Consider the following 20,378-nt stretch of genomic DNA (forward strand, 5'->3'; position numbering starts at 1 on the left):
AGGTACGGGGGAGGGGGGGGTTAGGCACAAGCAGGTAGGGCTAGGTTTAGGCAGCGGGGAAAAGAAGGTTAGCCACCACCGGGGAGGGTTAGGGTAGGGGACGGTAAAGGTGCATACACATGTTGAGATTTGTGCTTATCTTTTGTTATAGGCGATTTAGACCAGGCGATTTCCCTTGAACTTCCCGGTGTCTAGGTCGCCCATACATAGGTAGCGATGTGTGCTGAGCGTTGTTCTTTATGCAAATGCCAGGCGATCTAACTAGAGCTTGCCTGCATGTGCTAAAGATCTGAGCAGGCGATGGAGACGAGCGAGACTGCGCATTGCCAAGGGGTGTACACACGGAGCGACCTGTGATTAACTTCTAAGACAGATCGCTTAGAAAATAGGCAAAAATCGCCCGTGTGTATGCCCCATTAGGGTACTTTTGGAGGGGCTGTCGGGATTCAGATGGCCGGGATACTGCTGTCTGACTGCCGGCATCCCATCCATCAGGATATCATGCTGAATCCCAGTTTGCCTTCCTTCTGAAATACTCATGGTCAATATATTATATCACAGAACTGAACCTAGATGGAATTTAGGGCCTAACTAATATTTTTACACAACGGCAGATTATCGGCAGTCTCTGCATGTGCTGCCATCGCAACGCGCATGTGTTACGGTGCTGCTGCGATCCCGCTCGCCATGAGGATTTCATGGAGAAGTGATTGACAGAAGTGACCGTTTGGAGGCGTTTACGGGGAGTGGTTGGGAAAACACAGGCGTGTCATGGATGGTTTCTGGGGGTGTATCTGCTGATGGCTGCGAGCTCGGTACAGGTAAAAACATGGCTAGTGTCGCTATTGCCGTATCCAGCCTGCGTAGCCATAGATCAACCATTAGACCCAATGTTCCTAGTTTTTGCGCATAGGTTGCGAATGTGTATGCAATGGTGAATTAATTTACAATGGCTCTTTTCATTCCTGTGCGGCAGCTTCACTTACTAACATTAGCAGGTCCATAACCTGAAATTATTTCTGTCATTATATGAAAAGTTATTACAGTCATTTCCACCCACATATTGATTTAAAGGAGCGCCACATTTTGATTTCACTCACTTTGTCTTAAATTGTTATGTTTTTTGGGGGTGAGGGAGACGCCCCCATTGTGTGATTTTGATTGAGGCTGCACCTTTCCATTGCGCATCAGGTAGAAACCACTTCCTTTTTGCATCAGGTAGCCCACAAATGTTACACAGCTTTATTTTCAGATATTAGTTTGGACACACCCCAGCCAGGTCTAACTCTCTCCGCACATGTTACATCGGCCCCACCTGTAGTGCTGCATGGATTGGCCCAGTTGCTTGCTTTTTTGGTTTGCTTCACATCACATCTGAATAACCCTTTATATACCCTCCGGGCGTGTTCATTCCACACAATTTAGAAAGGATGTTACCCACTTGTGAAGGAATCCTTGGACCATTGAAGGGACAAATTACATTATGTTCACTTCTATGGCTGCCAATGACGTAACCATTATGATTCACACAAATACAATAACAGCAATGCAATTACCTTATCAAACGCATTAAAGATTAGCAAAAGCCTTTCTGGATACATTGCACGGCCTTAATCTACCCCGGGCATCGCTTGAGCCCAGCCCAGGGGGATGGCATACTGTACCAAGGGGTATTTGTTATCTGACACTCTGGACATGCCGCAGTAATTTGCACAGGGGACTCACCAGGTACCACATATAAACTAAACATTAATTTTCTTTATTTAATATTGGTACAAAAACATAAAAAAGTCTTCACATATTATATTCAGTGTCATAGTAACAGTCAGCACTGGCAGTTCATTGGCTGGCAAGGATGGGGTGCGACTTACTCCGATGTAGGTAAAACACCCCAAACTGAATTCAAAATCAATAGGTTCTGGCTGAAACCCGTAGGAGCATCCAGCAGTGTAATAGCCTTCTGACGCCATTTCCTTCACCTGAAATAAATTGGATTTCTCCTCATTTGGTAGAAAAGGTGGCGACTTTTGACCCAGCCAGCTATAGGTGTGCGTCCACTTTCTTGTTCCCCAGGGATGTGGTGACCATTACCAGGCAGGGGGTCCAAAGCGTAGGACCAGCTTCTCCTGGTCATCAAGGTCTTTCTGCACCTTCTTTCTCATGTAGAATATGGGGCAATCGCGGCTGGGAAACGAAGCAAACAGGTCTTAAAGTCAAACAACGTATTAGATATCAGTTTGCCCTCAAGTTTAAAACACATTATATATAACTGCAAGATGAACCAGAGAAAATGGCCGACTGGTTTGAGTTTGTTTTGGAACTCTCTCATATACATTCAGATGTGTCCTCATACACCCTATATACCCTATAACCCTATATCTGCAGATATACGCAACTAAGATCTCCGTATTATCTGACTATTATGTAGGAATATTTTTCACTCGGTGTGCATTAGGGAACACACAGTTTTTTCCTACACAGAATTACCCCTCCCTTTTAGCACCTGAGTGACATTACAATCTGATTGAACAGCTTTCCATTTTGTGTATTGTATTTAGAGAGGCATAGATGGGTCAGCATTAGGAGGGATTGCTGACTCCAGAGTGCCATAGGGGAAGCCAGGGGTATCCCCAGGTAAGCTGGCTCTCAGATGCTGTAGGAGCCATTACCATGTGGCCTTACACTGGGAATTTAACCCATACATATTTGTAATTATTTATGGGGTGCGGTGGCCCCTGTGTCGGTATGACTGGGCTGCTTCAGGTCGGCACACCCTACCACTTTATTAACACTTATGATTTTCCCTATCACTTTGTATATATTATTTTAATCACACCACTTACATAGCACTTCTGTGCTTCTTATTAACCCCTATTAATTCTCACCTGTGTGCTGACCTGGGGTGGCCGACCTGTGCCGACATCGTGGGGTCCTGCACCCCGGACCCATACCTAGAATTAGGGACCCCCAGTGACGGAGAAGCCTTGTCGATCGGCCTGGGGGCTTAACCCTATATCTGCAGATATACGCAACTAAGATCTCCGTATTATCTGACTATTATGTAGTAATATTTTTCACTCGGTGTGCATTAGGGAACACACAGTTTTTTCCTACACAGAATTACGCCTCCCTTTTAGCACCTGAGTAACATTACAATTTGATTGAGCAGCTTTCCATTTTGTGTATTGTGTCCTCATACATCCAGTCTCAATACTCCACGTAATGTGAGACACCTGGTGCGAGGGAGCAGCCAGGTCCTGTGCAACACTGCTAACATCAGGAGTCTTATTGCCGAAATGCACAATGCAACGTAACTAGGAGGCTCCAGGAAACTATACTTATTCTGATATGCGACACTTGTATATCTGTGTGCCTGTATATGAAGCACAACGGAACTTGTACTGGAAATAAACTGCGGCCGTTGCACTGTAGCACTCTGTATACAGATTGCGAGACTCATTCGCACACAGATATACAAGTGTCACATATGAAATTAATCAGCACTGGGGCGTTCCAGTGTCAGGGGACCTGGCGTGATGAGAGGGTCTGCTTGGCGCGACTGCAGAAACAATGTATGAGGACATATCTGTATGTTTCTACAGGTTTGGCTGAAAGTCTTATGTGTGCATTATATATGATACAATTCTGTAGGGAATCAATATGATATCCCGGCGGTCAGCAGACCGACGCCGGAATCCCGACAACCGGAATACGGGCGGCGAGTGCAGCGTGTCCCCTCGCAGGCACAGGGCGGGATGTACTAAAGGGAAAATGCGGTAAAACCCCCGTTTTACCGCATTTTCATATGTACTAACCCCCGACCACCGCTTTTTCGCCCCATAGGGTATCGCCATCTTTTTATGGCGATACCCTGTAGAAGCCTATGGGATTCTTACCGCCGCATCGCTCACGACGACCCTTCTCCCCCGGTCATACCTGTGTGTCACTGAGCTGCTGCGGCCCCCCTCCTCCTTCTCCCCCGCAGCACAGCCTTATCTCCTTCGGGCTGCAGGGGGGAGGAGGACGACCCCGGGGACTCCCTGCACACGTCACCTACCAGGTCTGGGAGGTGACGGCGACCCGTGCTGACCTCCGCCGACCCCTGCACACATCATCGCGGGGGCCTCCTATACCGCATTGCGATACTAATCGCATATGTTAGTACATATGCGATTAGTATCACTGCGGTAGGCGGCGAGGGGCGGTGATGACATATAGTACATCATATAGTACATCCCGCCCTCACTGATCTTGCCACACTTCAGGCCCCGTGGCAAACGACACTAATCTATTCCCCCTCAGGTAGTGGTGTGGACCACCACCCAATAACGCCGGCATTTTGCCGGGTTTCAGGATCCCGACAGCAGGCAATGTGATGGCCTTTCTTCTATAGCACTTGCAATGTTACATAAAGATAAAGTGCATGCATAGCTACAAAAACGCCAGATCAGAACACATGACATAACAGACAAAAACAATATTGTGCACTACATTAGGGACCTTAGTGGATTGCATCTTTAGAAATGTTCCGACAGCAAGCAATAGCCACAATACACAGTCTGCATTGTGAACACACAATAAACATTAAAAAATTAAAATGGTAATTTACAAAATTCTCTAACCATATATTACTAGCTATGGTGCACAGGCAAAAGTTTTCTGGGCGGAAAGTTTTACCCCTTTTCACCACCTTAGGAGTGGAATTTGGAAAAATCCCTGCTTAGTGGGTGGTTGCAAATAACGGTCACAGTTTCCAGACCACCCAGCAGTTCACATGTTCCAGGTCACCCAGCAGATGTGCAGGGAGAGTTTACAAACCGTCACATTTTCCAGAGTACAATGGTGATGCATTGTAAATGGCAGACGGACGTTTTGCCACATAAATAAATGATGCAACCAATTACGCCGCCATACGCTCTCGCCACCTGGGTATATAGGGTACTTTTCATGTGCCCACTTCGGTCTGTCACTGGGTTCGGACCGACAATAGCCGCTAGAATTGGCAACCTATATAGTGCCAACAAAACAGGCAGCGTTCATTACATCGCTGGACTAGGTATGCGGTTAATATACTGCCTGTCGGGAACCCGTCGTTTAGGATCCCGACGCCAGAATATTGACAGGGAGCAGCAAAATGCCGGCAGTCGGAATCCTGACCACAGCGCCGTATTCCCACTTGGGTGGTGAGTCCACCGCCACCACCCGAGTAGTAATATAACCTGTGGCAAGCAAAGCTCACCACCGGGCCTGATGCGTGGCTAGTGCAGCGAGGCCGCGAGGGGGCTTGTTGCTGGTATGCCGCTGTTGGGATACTGGCAGTCGGCATCCCGAAGGCCGTTATATTCCCTGGACTATTTTGGGGGAAGGCTAATTGTTAGTTAAATAATAGGGAGTTATCCATAATCTCTCTCTAAGGAAAGTCACGCTAAGAACTTATTGCATGGACTAGCAAGTGTGGACTAGAGTCCCTCCTATCTGTTGACGCAAATTAGGTCCAACTACAGCGTCCAGCATGGCCAGTAGTGTCCGTCATCAAACAGAAGATGGTGGGAACTGCAGTTTAATAACTACTGAAGAGTCACGTGCTGGACGCCTGTACTCTGATACAGCTGGCAGGCAACAATGTGGAGTCACTGACTGCAATTATCTTAAACTAATAAATCAGTACCAGCAGTGTGCAATATCCACATTATACTATGACATTTTTATTTATTTTTCTCTCAATCAAAAAGGAGTACAGTGTGTGTGTGTACACAGTGCGGCACTATCTAACGTACACCTGCACACACAAACCTAGTGGAATGCAATACATACTATATCCAAGGTATATATATCGCTCAGGAACATAAAAATCAGTGGACGTATATGACAATGTGTAAAGATGAGCACTGGATGCCAACTACAGCACCAACCGAAATTCCTGCGCTATCCACAGTAAACAGAATTAAAACCCAATACCCCCTCCTGCCCTCCCGATTTTATGAATGCTGTAAATTTAAAGACGTGCAGAAAGAAAACAAAAGCTGCTATAAAAGCATTATGGTCGTCAGTCTCTCTGCCATTTCTCATAGACCTTTGTACCCGAGCTGAACATGGGGTATCTCTCTACAACGGCTGTCTGCGTCCAGCACCTGCCTGCAGTGCCCAGGCACCGTGAGACAGAACTTTCTCTCCGTCTACCGCTCTCATCGTGCAATCAACTCAGCTGCAGTGATAAGAGATCTTTGGGAGCCATATTCTAAGCACACATGTGCAGAGGGACACATTTTACCCCACCCCTGGCAGCTGGTGAGCGGCTGAAGGAATCTGTAGCTGCATAAACTCCAGTTTGTTTTTCCCTTGGGAATTTGGAGTAGTCTCATGAGAGCAGACATTATGGGGGCAATGCTATATAAAAATGAGTATGCTCTCGTGCAGATTTTTATTTTTTTATTTTTTTTAGGTCAAATCAAAGTTGCACAAACCTGCCCTGGCTCTTCCGTTATCAACATGCAACAGGTGCGATATAGGCGAATGTGCAGTTACAAGGCCGACAGTTTATCAGTGTGATTTGTGGAGTTGTAATCATCGCGTCACAGTATGCTAGACTAAAACACATCTGCACGCAGGTGAATGGGTTGAGTTATTATACACCCTTTGTCACGCACCAAGGGTAGACCTCGTAATGCGAGGACAGTTTTTGCTTCTAATTACTAACCTAGAGGGTACTGTAAAAGCACTATACTAATGCATGTGGTTTCATCACAAAAGCTGGAAGCATTATATGGAATAGACCAGTTTAGTATGGAGCCTGTGTTATCAACCATTGTACTGTTACAGGTTTACATTTTATTTTACCAAAAAATAAGATTTTACTTACCGATAAATCTATTTCTCGTAGTCCGTAGTGGATGCTGGGGATTACGTCAGGACCATGGGGATTAGCGGCTCCGCAAGAGACAGGGCACAAAAATAAAGCTTTAGGATCAGGTGGTGTGCACTGGCTCCTCCCCCTATGACCCTCCTCCAAGCCTCAGTTAGGATACTGTGCCCGGACGAGCGTACACAATAAGGAAGGATATTGAATCCCGGGTAAGACTCATACCAGCCACACCAATCACACCGTACAACTTGTGATCTGAACCCAGTTAACAGTATGACAACGTAGGAGCCTCTGAACAGACGGCTCACAACAAGAACAACCCGATTTTTTTGTAACAATAACTATGTACAAGTATTGCAGACAATCCGCACTTGGGATGGGCGCCCAGCATCCACTACGGACTACGAGAAATAGATTTATCGGTAAGTAAAATCTTATTTTCTCTAACGTCCTAGTGGATGCTGGGGACTCCGTCAGGACCATGGGGATTATACCAAAGCTCCCAAACGGGCGGGAGAGTGCGGATGACTCTGCAGCACCGAATGAGAGAACTCCAGGTCCTCTTTAGCCAGGGTATCAAATTTGTAGAATTTTACAAACGTGTTCTCCCCCGACCACGTAGCTGCTCGGCAGAGTTGTAATGCCGAGACCCCTCGGGCAGCCGCCCAGGATGAGCCCACCTTCCTTGTGGAATGGGCCTTAACAGATTTAGGCTGTGGCAGGCCTGCCACAGAATGTGCAAGTTGAATTGTGCTACAAATCCAACGAGCAATCGTCTGCTTAAAAGCAGGAGCACCCAGCTTGTTGGGTGCATACAGTATAAACAGCGAGTCAGATTTTCTGACTCCAGCCGTCCTTGAAATATATATTTTCAATGCCCTGACCACGTCCAGCAACTTGGAATCCTCCAAATCGCTAGTAGCCGCAGGCACTACAATAGGCTGGTTCAGGTGAAACGCTGACACCACCTTAGGCAGAAATTGAGGACGCGTCCGCAGTTCTGCCCTGTCCGAATGGAAAATCAGATATGGGCTTTTATACGATAAAGCCGCCAATTCTGACACTCTCCTGGCTGAAGCCAGGGCCAGTAGCATGGTTACCTTCCATGTAAGATATTTCAAATCCGCCGATTTGAGTGGCTCAAACCAATGGGATTTGAGAAAATCCAAAACTACATTAAGGTCCCACGGAGCCACTGGGGGCACAACCGGGGGCTGTATATGTAGTACTCCTTTTACAAAAGTCTGGACTTCAGGAACTGAAGCCAATTCTTTTTGGAAGAAAATCGACAGGGCCGAAATTTGAACCTTAATGGACCCCAACTTGAGGCCCATAGACAATCCTGTTTGCAGGAAATGTAGGAATCGACCCAATTGAAATTCCTCCGTGGGGGCCTTCCTGGCCTCACACCACGCAACATATTTTCTCCAAATGCGGTGATAATGTTGTGCAGTCACCTCCTTCCTGGCTTTTACCAGTGTAGGAATGACCTCTTCCGGAATGCCTTTTTCCATTAGAATTTGGCGTTCAACCGCCATGCCGTCAAACGCAGCCGCGGTAAGTCTTGGAATAGACACGGTCCCTGCTGAAGCAGGTCCTGTCTTAGAGGTAGAGGCCACGGATCTTCCGTGAGCATCTCCTGAAGTTCCGGGTACCAAGTTCTTCTTGGCCAATCCGGAGCCACGAGTATCGTTCTTACTCCCCTTTGCCGTATGATTCTCAGTACTTTTGGTATGAGAGGCAGAGGAGGAAACACATACACTGACTGGAACACCCACGGCGTTACCAGAGCGTCCACAGCTATTGCCTGAGGGTCTCTTGACCTGGCGCAATACCTGTCCAGTTTTTTGTTGAGGCGAGACGCCATCATGTCCACCTTTGGTTTTTCCCAACGGTTCACAATCATGTGGAAGACTTCTGGATGAAGTCCCCACTCTCCCGGGTGTAGATCGTGTCTGCTGAGGAAGTCTGCTTCCCAGTTGTCCACTCCCGGAATGAACACTGCTGACAGTGCTATCACATGATCTTCCGCCCAGCGAAGAATCCTTGCAGCTTCTGCCATTGCTCTCCTGCTTCTTGTGCCGCCCTGTCTGTTTACGTGGGCGACTGCCGTGATGTTGTCCGACTGGATCAACACCGGCTGACCCTGAAGCAGGGGTTTTGCCAGGCTTAGAGCATTGTAAATCGCTCTTAGCTCCAGTATATTTATGTGAAGAGATATCTCCAGGTTTGACCATACTCCCTGGAAGTTTCTTCCCTGTGTGACCGCTCCCCAGCCTCTCAGACTGGCATCCGTGGTCACCAGGACCCAGTCCTGTATGCCGAATCTGCGGCCCTCTAACAGATGAGCACTCTGCAACCACCACAGAAGAGACACCCTTGTCCGTGGCGATAAGGTTATCCGCTGATGCATCTGCAGATGCGATCCGGACCATTTGTCCAGCAGATCCCACTGAAAAGTTCGTGCGTGGAATCTGCCGAATGGAATCGCTTCGTAAGAAGCCACCATCTTTCCCAGGACTCTTGTGCATTGATGCACAGACACTTTTCCTGGTTTTAGGAGGTTCCTGACAAGTTCGGATAACTCCTTGGCTTTCTCCTCCGGAAGAAACACCTTTTTCTGAACCGTGTCCAGAATCATTCCCAGGAACAGCAGACGTGTTGTCGGGGTCAACTGAGATTTTGGAAAATTCAGAATCCACCCGTGTTGTTGCAGCACTACTTGGGTTAGTGCTACTCCGTCCTCCAGCTGTTCTCTGGACCTTGCCCTTATCAGGAGATCGTCCAAGTAAGGGATAATTAATACGCCTCTTCTTCGCAGAAGAATCATCATTTCGGCCATTACCTTGGTAAAGACCCGAGGTGCCGTGGACAATCCAAACGGCAGCGTCTGAAACTGATAATGACAGTTTTGCACCACGAACCTGAGGTACCCTTGATGTGAAGGGCAAATTGGGACATGCAGATAAGCATCTTTTATGTCCAGGGACACCATAAAGTCCCCTTCTTCCAGATTCGCTGTCACTGCTCTGAGTGACTCCATCTTGAACTTGAATTTTTGTATGTACAGGTCCAAAGATTTCAGATTTAGAATAGGTCTTACCGAGCCGTCCGGCTTCGGTACCACAAATAGTGTGGAGTAATACCCCTTTTCCTGTTGTAGGAGGGGTACCTTGACTATCACCTGCTGAGAAAACAGCTTGTGAATGGCTTCCAATACCGTCGCCCTGTCTGAGGGAGACGTTGGCAAAGCAGACTTTAGGAACCGGCGAGGGGGAGACTTCTCGAATTCCAACCTGTAACCCTGAGATACTACCTGCAGGATCCAGGGGTCCACCTGTGAGCAAGCCCACTGCGCGCTGAAATTCTTGAGTCGACCCCCCACCGCTCCTGAGTCCGCTTGTAAAGCCCCAGCGTCATGCTGAGGGCTTTGCAGAACCCGGGGCGGGCTTCTGTTCCTGGGAAGGAGCTGCTTGCTGCCCTCTCTTACCCTTTCCTCTGCCTCGGGGCAGATATGACTGTCCTTTTGCCCGCTTGTTCTTATAGGACCGAAAGGACTGCGGCTGAAAAGACGGTGTCTTTTTCTGTTGGGAGGGGGTCTGAGGTAAAAAGGTGGATTTTCCGGCAGTTGCCGTGGCCACCAGATCCGATAGACCGACGCCAAATAATTCCTCCCCTTTATACGGCAATACTTCCATATGCCGTTTGGAATCCGCATCACCTGACCACTGTCGCGTCCATAAACTTCTTCTGGCAGATATGGACATCGCACTTACTCTCGATGCCAGAGTGCAAATATCCCTCTGAGCATCTCGCATATAAAGAAAAGCATCCTTTAATTGCTCTAAAGTCAATAAAATACTGTCCCTATCCAGGGTATCAATATTTTCAGTCAGGGAATCCGACCAGACCACCCCAGCACTGCACATCCAGGCTGAGGCGATGGCTGGTCGCAGTATAACACCAGTATGTGTGTATATACTTTTTAAGGTAGTTTCCAGCCTCCTATCAGCTGGATCCTTGAGGGCGGCCGTATCAGGAGACGGTAACGCCACTTGTTTTGATAAGCGTGTGAGCGCCTTATCCACCCTAGGGGGTGTTTCCCAGCGCGCCCTAACCTCTGGCGGGAAAGGGTATAATGCCAATAACTTTTTTGAAATTAGCACTTTTCTATCTGGGTTAACCCACGCTTCATCACATACATCATTCAATTCCTCTGATTCAGGAAAAACTACAGGTAGTTTTTTCACACCCCACATAATACCCCTTTTTGTGGTACTTGCAGTATCAGAGATATGTAAAGTCTCCTTCATTGCCGTGATCATAGAACGTGTGGCCCTACTGGAAAATACGTTTGTTTCTTCACCGTCGACACTAGATTCAGTGTCCGTGTCTGGGTCTGTGTCGACCGACTGAGGTAAAGGGCGTTTTACAGCCCCTGACGGTGTCTGAGACGCCTGGGCAGGTACTAACTGGTTTTCCGGCCGTCTCATGTCGTCAACTGATTTTTGTAATGTGCTGACATTATCACGTAATTCCATAAACAAAGCCATCCATTCCGGTGTCGACTCCCTGGGGGGTGACATCACCATTACCGGCAATTGCTCTGCCTCCACACCAACATCGTCCTCGTACATGTCGACACACACGTACCGACACACAGCAGACACACAGGGAATGCTCTATTGAAGACAGGACCCCACTAGCCCTTTGGGGAGACAGAGGGAGAGTTTGCCAGCACACACCCAAGCGCTATAATATATATGGGAACAACCCTATATAAGTGTTGTATCCTTATAGCAGCTTAAATATAGTAATATCGCCAAAAAAGTGCCCCCCCTCTCTGTTTTACCCTGTTTCTGTAGTGCAGTGCAGGGGAGAGTCCTGGGAGCCTTCCTCACAGCGGAGCTGAGCAGGAAAATGGCGCTGTGTGCTGAGGAGAATAAGCCCCGCCCCCTATTTCGGCGGGCTCTTCTCCCGGAGTTTGTGAGATCTGGCAGGGGTTAAATACATCCATATAGCCTCAAGGGCTATATGTGATGTATTTTTAGCCATAAAAAAGGTATTATACATTGCTGCCCAGGGCGCCCCCACCCCAGCGCCCTGCACCCTCAGTGACCGCTGTGTGAAGTGTGCTGACAACAATGGCGCACAGCTGCAGTGCTGTGCGCTACCTCATGAAGACTGAAACGTCTTCTGCCGCCTGTTTCTGGACCTCTTCAATCTTCGGCATCTGCAAGGGGGGTCGGCGGCGCAGCTCCGGGACCGGACTCCATGGCTGGGCCTGTGTTCGATCCCTCTGGAGCTAATGGTGTCCAGTAGCCTAAGAAGCCAATCCATCCTGCACGCAGGTGAGTTCACTTCTCTCCCCTAAGTCCCTCGAAGCAGTGAGCCTGTTGCCAGCAGGACTCACTGAAAATAAAAAACCTAATAACTTTTTCTAAGCAGCTCTTTAGGAGAGCCACCTAGATTGCACCCTGCTCGGACGGGCACAAAAACCTAACTGGGGCTTGGAGGAGGGTCATAGGGGGAGGAGCCAGTGCACACCACCTGATCCTAAAGCTTTATTTTTGTGCCCTGTCTCCTGCGGAGCCGCTAATCCCCATGGTCCTGACGGAGTCCCCAGCATCCACTAGGACGTTAGAGAAAAACTAAATACAAGCACAGTTCTCAGTATGTTATCAATCATCGCACCTTGGCCAGGTTGTTCTAGCCCGATCCGGGGAGGCCCCCTGCCTTGGGCCCTGACTTTAAGATCTGGCTATCCCTCGTTAATTCCAGTTTTCCATGAAAGAGACCTGTACTTTCCCCCGTAATACCGAAACGAAGTTTGATAACATTTGGAATAGATGGATTTAGTCAAGATACTACAAAACACCAATGTAACAGGATCGCTTTGATATATTTTGTTTGTCCTACAATACTTCGGGAATAGATATTTCATAGTTTTGTACGCTACCTATACTATAACTTCACATATTTCTTATCTGACTGTTAGGGGCTCTATCTATGGGGGTCAATCTGACCTGATCGCTCGCTGCAGTTTATCACATCGCAGTGATCAGGACAGAACTGTGCATGCGCCGGCGAATGGCTGACAGCCGACGGCTGTCGTTCCCTAGCGATCGCCTCTGCTTGATTGACAGACAGAGGCGGTCGCTGGGCGGGAGGGCGTGGCACGGCGGCGTTTGGCCGCCGTTTTGTGGGTGCAGTCCGGCAGGCGTGGCCGGACCGCGCGGGAGGCGGGCCGCTGCGGACGCATCACGTCACACACGCAGCCGCTGCGACCCAGGGCAGCGACGAGTAACTGCCGGCCAGGCGCAGGAGCTGCGCTGACATGCGGGGCGGAGTAGCCCTGTGCTGGGCGTCTCCCTGCATGTCAGTGTAAGTGATTGTATCTACAGTCGGAATGACCCCCTATGTACGATCTTGGTTCTATATTCTACACATTGACTGTTTTATTTGCTTTGTGGCTACTTTCAATGATGTCGCAGATACGGATTCCCCAGTGTACATTGTCATGATAGGTTATATAGGTATATGTTCATTTATCTCTTTTCCATGTTCTTATTATTTTAATATCTCTTATTGTAGGATTGTACGCTGGATTACACATGAGCTGACCTATTGTTACTTATACCCAGGTTTAAGGTTTGGTGGGAAAGGATCACAGAATTTTACCTTGGTCGTATTACCCGGCACGGACCTGGGTAATAGTTTGGTGTGAAGGGAACAAACTAAATCATCCGCCTCTGGTCATGCTAAAAGTATACAGAGAGCCGGATCATTGGCGCCTGGAGATGATGTCATCTGCAAGAGCTAGCAGGACAGACAGCACACGGGTGCCCTCTCAAAGTTGTCTACCCTCCAAAATGCCAGGCCCAGCCTGTGGTGTAAATGGGGTCTGGCAGTGTTCGACAACACGGGCGGACCGAACCTTTTGGTGGAAGAGGTATAACAGTACTGTGCTCACTCATGTGAAATGACGTGTTCTTTTTAAGTACATTTATCTTATGTATTGTTAGTTTCCTTATTTGTTTGTTTTGAAAATCAATAAACATAAATATTAAACACTTAAGGAGTAGTAAAAAAAAAAAGTAAAAAAAAAAAAAAAAAAAAAGAAGCCTAACAAAAATAAAAGCATCATAAAACAAATGTAATAAAAATGACCTATGCTTCATCAACAAGTTCTTCTAATTTAAAGACTCAACATAAGGCGACGACAGCTGGACTGTAACATGACATAATGGCCCTCAATAGTATAGGTCATACAGCTTCCGTATTGTATCCTGGTTACGGCCTGAGAACCCTATCTGGCAATCCTCACCTAGTACACAGGACATCCTCATGCAGACTTCCCTGACAGCGCTGGCACTGAGTCCACAGACGAGAGAACTTCTCCTCCAGGGAACCCAGATGAGAGATCTGCAAGAGAACATAAGGGGAAGGGTTGACGCTTTGCAGGCACCGAGTAGGTATAACCATTCTCTCTGGATGTGTCACTTTCAACTTACAACGCAAATACAGTGCTACTATAGTTATATAACTAATACTACGGAATTCAAGCTGACCTGACAATGTTCTGTACTCTGACACGTCAAACATCTGAGACAATATGGCCTCATACCAAGTAAAATGATGCTAAGGCGGCATTCCAATCACAGGCGATGGGAGGTCCCAATATTATATATATTATAATAATTACAGTAGCCCAGTGCTGCCGATTTCCCTGCACACCTCAATGATGCTGGTGCTTGCGAGGTCTGTATGCAGGAACCTCGCAGTCATCGCCGTTAATGAAATAATCCCGGCCCCCAATGGATCAACTGGGCAGGGATATTCAGAATACTGATCATGTGCTGCTCTGGTGCGTTTCGGTCTGTTCTGCATTCTACTGTGGAAAGTTTTTCAAATCACCACCGTGTAACCGGATGGTACCTAGAAAGCTCAATAGCGCAACAGGCAGTGATGGAGACACATATGGTGTGTGGGTGGTAGCTAAAGGCCCGGAGTTGATTCATGTATATCGAATAGTGCGAGCGTGTACAGAATGCTTTACGTCTGAAAGAAAAACCCTGCAAAGGGCAGGAAAGGGAATCAGTCGCACCTACTTTCTTTGTTTCACATCATGGGCGGGATTTCAGTGGCCACGCGGAATGCCGGCCAAACCGGGATCTTTTTTTTATTTATTTTTTAAACAAGGCATAGTTTAGTCTTGTACATGATTGCACCTTTATAAAAACGCCTGTGTTTGGCCGGCATTCCACACAGCCGCTGAATTCGGAGATCATTACATCCCTCCCCGTGTGCGTTGTAAAGTGATATCTTCCGCACTGCATGTCTCTATAGAGACACCGCCATCTATACTAATGCCCACTCAAGGATGCACCAAGCCAGGTGATCTCACCTCTTTCTGGTGCAGCTCCGACTCCCTCTTCTTGCAGTAGTTACAAACAGCACCTGTCGCAACAAACATAACAGAGTAACATATATTACAAATTAATATAAATGCTAATACGTCTGCAGAACATTATTCTGACTTCATACAATGAAAATGTATAGCGGGCATACAATTCCAGTACTAGGTATTACAGTATGTCACGGATATTCTAGAAGCATGCCGCGTAGAGTGGTTTATGTCTTTATGTAGACACATTTACCCATCACGGTACAGTAAGTCAGGATTAAGCAGCTTCCATGACACTGCAGCGCAGTCTGGGTCTATGTGACGCACAGGATCGTATTATGAATCCGTGATCTAAGTTTTCTGCCATACGAAGATCAAACATTTTCTAAGTGTGAATAAGGAACAAATTCAATGGACACGGTCATGGCTACTAAGCCCGTGCATTCAACCCCTGTGTTACACCTTATTCCCTATACATAAAATACGTAGGTGCTGAAAGACATATGGTTTTGATGGCTATAGCTTGTCACTTAAACGCAATACAGGAGGAACACACATTAACAGGCTTTAAAAACATTAAAACCATCCAATAAAAGTGCACACAAAGTGGAGTAATACTGCTGACCACATTGCTGCAATATAGATCATAATATATATGCAAAACTGTGTGTAAAGGCATGGGCCTGCCCACATTCGGTTGTGACCATGGTGGTCATTCCGAGTTGATCGCTCGCTAGCAGTTTTTAGCAGCCGTGCAAACGTTATGCCGCCTCCCACCGGGAGTGTATTTTAGCTTAGCAGAAGTGCAAACGAAAGGATCGCAGAGCGGCAACAAAGAATTTTTGTGCAGTTTTAGAGTAGCTCAATACCTACTCAGGCTTGCGATGACTTCAGACTGTTCAGTTCCAGTTTTGACGTCACAAACACGCCCTGCGTTCTCCCAGCCACGCCTGTGTTTTTCCTGGCACGCCTGTGTTTTTCCTGGCACGCCTGCGTTTTTCCGAACACTCCCTGAAAACGGTCAGTTGACACCCAGAAACGCCCACTTCATGTCAATCACTCTGCAGTGCGACTGAAAAATTAGCTAGACCTTGTGTGAAACTATATCGTTCGTTGTAATAGTACGAAGCGCATGCGCATTGCGCAGAAGTCCTGTTTTTTTGCCTCATCGCCGCACAGTGAACAAATGCAGCTAGCGATCAACTCGAAATGACACCCCATGTAGGATGGTAACAGGTGATGAAATGGCACCAAAGTTTGATAAGTGGGTAAGGCTAAACATTTAAAACCCACAATTGTAGATGTTTAAAAGTTTACCACAGAGCAGACACGGTGCTGTAGATTCTCTGCTCTTCTTACAAGCAGCTACCACACAGTTCTGCTTTGCTGCACGTCAGAAAACTACGGGTTAAATCACCCAAGATGAGACTCCGCAATTTTGCTGGATGCACAAGTTGCGTTCAGGATTCTCCGCTTCCTGCCAGCTCGCCAACGGCTTACTTTCAGCAGAACGCACGCCAAAGTTTTAATACTCAGAAATTATATTTAGTATTACTTACTTATTTAGAAGCCACAATAATCAGACCACCGGCTAATTTGCAACTTTTTCTTCCTAAATGACCCTAATATAGACTAAACAATTGTAACCTGTATCTCTTACATTTTTTTTTACCTTGTTACCCTCATGCAAAACAGACATTCATTTTCATATTGTCCTTTGGATTGGAAAACAAAGGAATCCCATATAAAACAATAAAGGCCTATTTATACCTGCACAGGACACGGTAAAATATTATAATATTATATTTGTTTAGGCCTCTTGAACCTGTCACCACCGGTAAGTCAGGACAGCTGACGGGGGCAGGTGTGTAACGATCAGGGACTGCACTGTACACATGGTAAACGGGGTCTAGGCCAATAGTGAATGTTCAAATATATTTAAATAATTAAAAAAATTATTATACTAAAAAGTAATTATGTGATACACACATGTATAATGTTTCGGAAAGTTTCAGTGCCCAGTCTGTGTCGGTGTGTACTGTGGGTGCTATTGGGGCAGGTGAATGATTCCATATTATAAGAAAGCTCGGCAAAGTAAGTAATAAAAGCGTACTGTACGCCGGGATATAATCCCTTATATCGTGGACACCAAAATGTCGACAGTTATGATGCAGACATTGTTGAAATGTCAACAATTTGAACACGTTGACATTTTGCAGGGACCGGAGGGTCAGAGTTAGGCTATGGTCAGGGGAGTGTTAGGCTACAGAAAGGAGGTTAGGCACTAGGGGGACGGGAGGATTAGGACTAGACTACAGGAGGAGAGGATTAGGGTTAGGCTAGTGAGCAGGCATGTCCAAACTGCGGCCCTCCAGCTGTTGTGAAACTACATATCACAGCATGCAGACACAGTTTTGCTGTCAGAGAATGCTGGGATGTGTAGTTTCTCAACAGCTGGAGGGCGCAGTTTGGACATGCCTGCACTAGAGGAAAGGTTCGGCTGCAGGAGGGTTGGGTTAGGGATAGGCTGCGGGAAGGGAGGGTTCGGCAATAGGGAGAGCCGTTCGGCAACCATTCCTTTGCTAGAAAGATCAGGTATATTGTAGAAGAAAGAGAGGGAAGAGACCATTTTAGAAGAATGAGAGGGAAGAGACGAGATATTCCGCAGATGCTCTGGAGGTTAAAAATAGTGACTTACAATTCTCTAGCACGCTGCATCTCATTATACAAATGTAGCATTAAGATTTTCTTTCACTGGAAATAAGGGTAGAAGGCAATACTATGCAAAAAAAGCTGCGGCCCATTATTTCTTCACAGTTGGCAGTGCACACTCGGGCAGGAAGTGTTTTCCTGGCATCCGCCAACCTCAAATTCGTCCATCAGATTGCCAGGAGATGATTCGTCACTTCACAGAACGGGTCTACACAGCTCCAATTTCCATTGGTGGTGTGCTTTTCACCAATCCATCTTGGCAAGTGCTTTTCACCAATCTCCATTCGCTTGGCAATGCAAATGGAGATCAGAGGCTTGTGTGCAGCTGCTTGGCCATGAAGCTCCTGACAAATTTTTTATTGCATTTGGCAGCCCTGTTCTGCGTCCGTGAGTGGCCTTACCTCAGCAGAACAGAGCGGTTTACGCTTCTAGGTGTTTTCACTTCACAACAGTGATTACAGTGACCGATACAGAATCGCCGTCAGAAATGTGACAAACTGACTTGGTGAACTGATGCTGTCCTATAACAGGGCAACATGGATGGCCACAAAGCTCTTCAGCGAGACCCATTCTACAGTTAATGTTCGGCTATAGAGATTGCTTGCCAGTATGCTTGAGTTCACATACCTGTTAGCGCAAAGGGCCTGTCTGAAAAGGTCAAACACTACCTAAAAGGGAGGCCAACGTACAGATGGGTCCACGGTTATCTTGACTAGTTTTCTGCGCCTAGGCACAACATGACTTATTAGCATAAACCCTTCATCTAGTGTTCTCAGCTGCAATACAAGACAAAGAACAATACAGCAGGGGATTAAGTCTGATTGGCCAGTCTCAGTTAATCCTATTAAAGGTCAAGATAAACGTGGACACATCTGTACTTTTGTCCATGTAGCGTTTATGGTAAATGGAGCCTGGGCTGAGACATAAACCGGACCTTCAATAAGCCCCAACATGCTGAAGTCTTATGTAAAACAATTTTAACGTTGTCAGTATGGATCTTTGTAGGTGACGGCAGCCAAGGCGATCAAACAAGAGACATCTACAGTATGCTGGGCCTTGCCTACTTGAAGAGCAAACTAACACCAGGGTCCTTATTCAGAGCCGCACAAATTGAGCAACTTTTTTTGCTACTGCACGTTTGTGAAAATCCCTAAGACCTGGTACGGTGCAGGCGTTACACTGTGTACACATAAACGCACAGTTGTGACTAAGATACATGGTATCAGAAAGGCCTTGGATGTTAGCGGGCGGTGACTAGGAGGTGGCTATTACAGTGTGCAAAACTGTCCCGGCTTATGTGCGTGTTATGGGAGGGTTTGCAGGCGTGTCTCCAGGCCCGGATTTCCCACAGGGCAACCTAGGCGCCCACAAAGAAATCTGACCTGTCCAAAACATTCGCAGAGTAGCACTGTGCGACTAATGCATGACGTCATGACATCACGCCTATCCCCAGAGTCCCTTTGTCTGTACGTTAGGTACTTGTAATATAAGGCAGTCTGTCCACTCCCTATCTGCCTTTATGCTTATACCAACATTGTGAATTGCAGGGTATTTTATTGGGTAGTCAGTTTCTAGCTTGTGAAATAACCCTGGCACCCCAGTAATGTCACTTGTATTAGGCAGTCAACCAGCGCTTGCCCTGTGCCACACAACCCGGGAGAAATAAGCCACCATAGTCTGCTGTGATAACTCATTACAATCGTTATATGTCATAGGCACTAAGCAGGGCACAGACACACACATTGCTGTGCATGTATCCTAACCCACCACACCACCAGCTCTCTGTGTCCACAGACCACACTGCAGATGGCACCTCGCAGTGACATTCTAATCCCTAGAACTCCGTCAGATCAGAAATGTGTGTTGTATGTAAGGAGCAATGGGGAGAGTGACGTCCACCTTTGTAGTACCAAGAGGGAAAAACTTAGGGTTAGGAGTAATTTAGGGGCTTGGGTTAGACCATTATGGATAGGGCATTAGAGTTGGTGTAGCAGTTTGGGTTAGGGTATTAGGGTTAGTTTAGGGGTTTAGGTTAGGAGTAGGGTATTAGGGCTTTGCAAGCTTTAGCGGATTGGGTTGGGGGGTCAGGGTATTAGGGGTTATGGTTAGGATGAGGTTTAGGGTTAGGGATTAGTTAGGGTCAGGATTAGGGTAGACATGATATGCGTACTGATTTTACAGATCTATATATCTTTCTGAAGATTCAGGCCCAGAATATATAGTTTTGAACTGCTGTGTATTGTGGCATTGCTATAGTTTCCTATACACCAAGATCCTGTCCAGTCCAAGAAATACAAGGTCCTGAACCAATAAACCTGAGAATGCAGCCTATTGACTCATAAGGACTTGTGACCTAGAGCCCCATTCAGATTTTTATGCAATGCTGATGTTCATGCA

General features: G+C 46.9%; 1 protein-coding gene across 1 annotated transcript in view; it reads right to left on the bottom strand.

Annotated features, from left to right (window-relative positions):
- Positions 1–1,738: 1,738 nt before the first annotated feature.
- The window catches only part of POLD1 (DNA polymerase delta 1, catalytic subunit), a 294,557-nt gene continuing 275,917 nt past the window's right edge, over positions 1,739–20,378 (bottom strand). Inside the window, exons 25-27 of the mRNA XM_063942417.1 lie at positions 15,270–15,322; positions 14,190–14,287; positions 1,739–2,184 (exon numbers count right to left, since the gene is read on the bottom strand). Coding sequence (XP_063798487.1) covers positions 2,088–2,184; positions 14,190–14,287; positions 15,270–15,322 — 248 coding nt within the window. The 3' untranslated portion in view covers positions 1,739–2,087. The remainder of the gene's footprint in view (positions 2,185–14,189; positions 14,288–15,269; positions 15,323–20,378) is intronic.

The sequence above is a fragment of the Pseudophryne corroboree genome, chromosome 10 (assembly GCF_028390025.1).
Source record: "Pseudophryne corroboree isolate aPseCor3 chromosome 10, aPseCor3.hap2, whole genome shotgun sequence".
Classification (NCBI taxonomy): Eukaryota; Metazoa; Chordata; class Amphibia; order Anura; family Myobatrachidae; genus Pseudophryne; species Pseudophryne corroboree.